We start from the raw sequence: 3,581 nt of genomic DNA, 5'->3' as shown, positions 1-3,581 counted from the left end.
GGCTTCATCCTGCTGGCTGTGCCCGAGTCTCTGCCAGAGGAGATGCGCCCGGTCTCTTGGGGAGCTCCCATCTCCTGGGAACAAGCAGACCCTTTCGCTGTGAGTAATCCTGCTGCTGGTTTTCCACGTGCTGGTAATGCTTGTATTTGCTTTAGTTCTGCTGATTTCTCTCAAAAGTAAAATCATCCCACGAGAGGGGAAGTTGTCGAGGCTGAGATTAACCCCATCGAAGGGACAGAGTTCAGCTGACCCCAGACGGCACCTGTCTAGAGCTGTCTGGCAGCTTCCAACCGATTTCATATAGCTACCAACCCTCCCCTCTGAAAGCAGCTCCAGATGTGCTGAAGCAACAGCATCTCATGGTGGGGATGTGCCAGCTGTTTGAGTATGAGCTCCAGTACCTACCAGTAGCACCGTGTCGGGAGGCGTGCTCTGTAGTCCTGGCTCCTTGGGACCTTTGCTGGTGATGAGCTTTGCCCAGCTTCAGCCCACCTGTGCTTGCTAGAAAGGTCATTTTGGCTGCTGAGGAAAAAACAATTCTGATCAAAAGCACTTGACTAGAACTCTGAGAAACCGACAGGTAAAAATGCCTCACTGGGGGGTGTGAGTTGATGCCGTGGCACCCCTGGTCTGGGGTGTTGGGGCAGCGCTCGCATATTTTCTCCGAAACGCTGGTCTGGTTTCATTCAAGCGTTCACATCTTAAATAGAAGGTGGTGACTTTTGTTGTCTCTGTACCTGGAGAATGTTTAATGATATTAACTCCTTTTTTTTCATTATTTTTTCCATTCCCCACCCCCTTCCCCGCAGTCTTTGCGGAAGGTGGGTCAGGATTCCACAGTGCTGCTCATCTGCATCACCGTCTTCCTCTCCTACCTTCCCGAAGCCGGCCAGTACTCCAGCTTTTTCCTGTACCTGCGACAGGTCAGTCTCTTGCGACAAGGGGCGGCTGTGAACTGGCAAATCCAGCCCACAAACGTCACCTTAGTTGCGTGTCCCGAGGGAGCAAATTGTGGCCAATAGCTTAGTAAAAGTGAAGCTATAAGAAATAGAGACTTGTTCCAGCTCCCCTTAAAAACGTGGGAGCCTGGTGACCACTCTGCGGACATTGCCAGCACGCTGGCTTGGCATCTTGCTGGGTTCTGTCTGTCCCTCCCTCCATGCCGCTTTCAGGCGTTTAAGGTGAGCCTGGTGATTTAAAGCTGGTTTTGCAGCCAGCAGAAAGACTTCCACTGGCGGGAGGTGCAGCCAATGATGCTGAGTGCCTGAGGAGTGATGTCCGTGAACGCTGCTGCCACCACTTGAGCAGCTTCTCTCATATGGCAAAATCTCCTGCCTGAAAGTCCCTCTCTGGTGTTTCACAGGTCATTGGTTTTTCCTCGGAGACTGTGGCTGCCTTTATCGGAGTGGTTGGAATTCTCTCCATCCTGGCGCAGGTGAGCAGCAGTTTCTGTCCTGGCTCTAGCAGTCTGGTTGTAAGAATATAGATATAACTATAGATACATTGATTCTGAGTTGCCGGAATCCCTGAGGCTGCACAGACGTCACCGGGCCCGCACACAGCCACCCGTGGTCCCTCTTCCTTGTCATTCAAACGTAGCTGTTGGAATCACAGACCATGGGGTGGCCCTGTGTTCTCTGTGCTCTGGTTACCACGGACAGGGACATGCTGGTTTCCAGCAGTGTTAGAGGAGCGCAGGAGCACGTGTGTGATTCAGGCTCACAGCAGCCCCAGGTCCCTCCAGTTCCCATCTCGTCTTGCAGTGCCGTCATCTTCCTTTGCACTTACTTTGAAAGCGCCTGTTTTTCTTTCCAGACAGTGGTGCTGGGAATTCTCATGCGTTCGATAGGAAATAAAAACACCATCCTCTTGGGACTGGGCTTCCAGATCCTGCAGCTCGCCTGGTACGGCTTCGGATCGCAGCCTTGGTAAGTTTGCCCACATCTGCCTCCCCGCACCGGCAGGTTTCTCCCTCCGTGGTGGCTCCGCAGCAGCTCCATCCTCTGGCCGAGGGAGCTGCCACCCTGCCGTGGCACTGTGCTGCGCCAGCCCCAGCACCCTGCATCCTGACCGCTGCCTCTTGTCTCCCAGGATGATGTGGGCGGCAGGAGCCGTGGCTGCCATGTCCAGCATCACCTTCCCAGCCATCAGTGCCATGGTGTCCAGGAACGCGGACCCTGACCAGCAGGGTGAGTGCTCGGGCGTTTGTCCAGCGGGTGCTGGAGCTGGCGAGTGTTCGGAATCTCAGTGCTGGTGGCAGGGGGATGGGCAGGACTGTCGGTGCTGGCTGAGGAGTGTTGCTTTATTCTCGGTAGTGTTGACACTGTTGTCTTTGAGCACAGCTGATGCTTTGGGAGGGAATTCTGAAACTCCCCTCGCAGGTGCTCAGTGTGGGCTGTCTGAGGTAGAGGAGTCTGCTGCTTCATCGTTTGCCTGTTCGTGGTTCAACCCCAAGTCCTCAGACTTCGCTGCTTCAGTTCCAGTTCAGCTGGATGCTGCTTGACATGCTCGTGTTACTCTCCAAAGCAGTGAGCCCAGCGATACTGGTTCTTGTAACCTGGTGCTGAGCGAAGCTTCGTCTGCAGAGCGCATGTCAGTCCAGATCCGAGGGTGTGATCCTGTAAACACCCTGGAACAGACCCAGTCTCTTCAGAGAGCTGGAGCCATGTCTCCCTTTCCTGGTTCTGTCCCCAGGTGTGGTGCAGGGGATGATCACCGGAATTCGGGGTCTGTGCAACGGCCTGGGGCCAGCGCTCTACGGCTTTGTCTTCTATCTCTTCCACGTGGAGCTGAATGAGATGGCGGAGGTGGAAACGTTGGGTAAGGCCTCCAGACCCAACATGGCCAACCCTACGGATGAGGTAACCTGTTCAGCTTTGTCAGCACACGTGCTGGGCTGCTCCTGTCCTTGCACCTGAGCGTTAATGGTTCCCATTCCTCCCTACAGAGCAGCATTATTCCAGGGCCTCCATTCCTGTTTGGGGCCTGTTCTGTCCTGCTGTCACTGCTGGTGGCCTTGTTCATTCCCGAACACAACCTGGCGCTGAGATCAGGCGGCCACAAGAAGCACAGCAACGGAGCCCAGACACACGCCCACAGCCCGCAGGCCAGCGGGTCGGACGGCAAGGAGCCCCTGCTCGAGGACAGCAGCGTGTGAGGTCGGGAGAGAAGGACCTGGCTCGTGTCTCCGCTCCAGACCGAGGATGTACTCAGCCAGTGGCAGTTCGGGAGAGGGTGGGGGAGAGAAGTGAGGTGACAGACTGTACCACGAACAGCTGGTGAGGAGGGACAGGGTTCGCTTCAGGCCAAATACACCCGGCGGGTGCAGAAGGGGAGCTGTGTCAGCTGGTGCTGAGGGGAAGAGGAGATACAGGACTGCCCCACGGGAAGGGAGAGTTTGTTAGAGCGAACGTGCACTGTCCGTCAGTACCAAACTTCCTGGTGCGACCAGCACCATCCACTCGCCAGCAAGAAATTCGGGAGCCAGCATGGTCTGTTGTGTCGTGAACTAACCGAGCGGCCGGCAAGGACACAACAAGGCTTCTGTCATGTCCCCGTCCCTCTGTCACTGGTCCTCGCTG

General features: G+C 55.7%; 1 protein-coding gene across 1 annotated transcript in view; it reads left to right on the top strand.

Moving 5' to 3' along the window:
• The window catches only part of LOC104491535 (hippocampus abundant transcript 1 protein-like), a 5,760-nt gene extending 2,489 nt beyond the window's left edge, over positions 1-3,271 (top strand). The window contains exons 6-12 of the mRNA XM_010133980.1: positions 1-99; positions 810-923; positions 1,364-1,435; positions 1,816-1,928; positions 2,092-2,189; positions 2,695-2,861; positions 2,948-3,271. The exon at positions 1-99 is cut by the window's left edge and continues 9 nt beyond it. Of these exons, the coding sequence (XP_010132282.1) occupies positions 1-99; positions 810-923; positions 1,364-1,435; positions 1,816-1,928; positions 2,092-2,189; positions 2,695-2,861; positions 2,948-3,157 (873 nt within the window). The 3' untranslated portion in view covers positions 3,158-3,271. The remainder of the gene's footprint in view (positions 100-809; positions 924-1,363; positions 1,436-1,815; positions 1,929-2,091; positions 2,190-2,694; positions 2,862-2,947) is intronic.
• The last annotated feature ends 310 nt before the right edge of the window (positions 3,272-3,581 follow it).

Source organism: Buceros rhinoceros, unplaced genomic scaffold, assembly GCF_000710305.1.
Source record: "Buceros rhinoceros silvestris isolate BGI_N320 unplaced genomic scaffold, ASM71030v1 scaffold22420, whole genome shotgun sequence".
In the NCBI taxonomy this organism is placed as follows: Eukaryota; Metazoa; Chordata; class Aves; order Bucerotiformes; family Bucerotidae; genus Buceros; species Buceros rhinoceros.
Note: the sequence above shows the minus strand (reverse complement) of the source record. Positions and strands in the feature narration are given on the sequence as shown.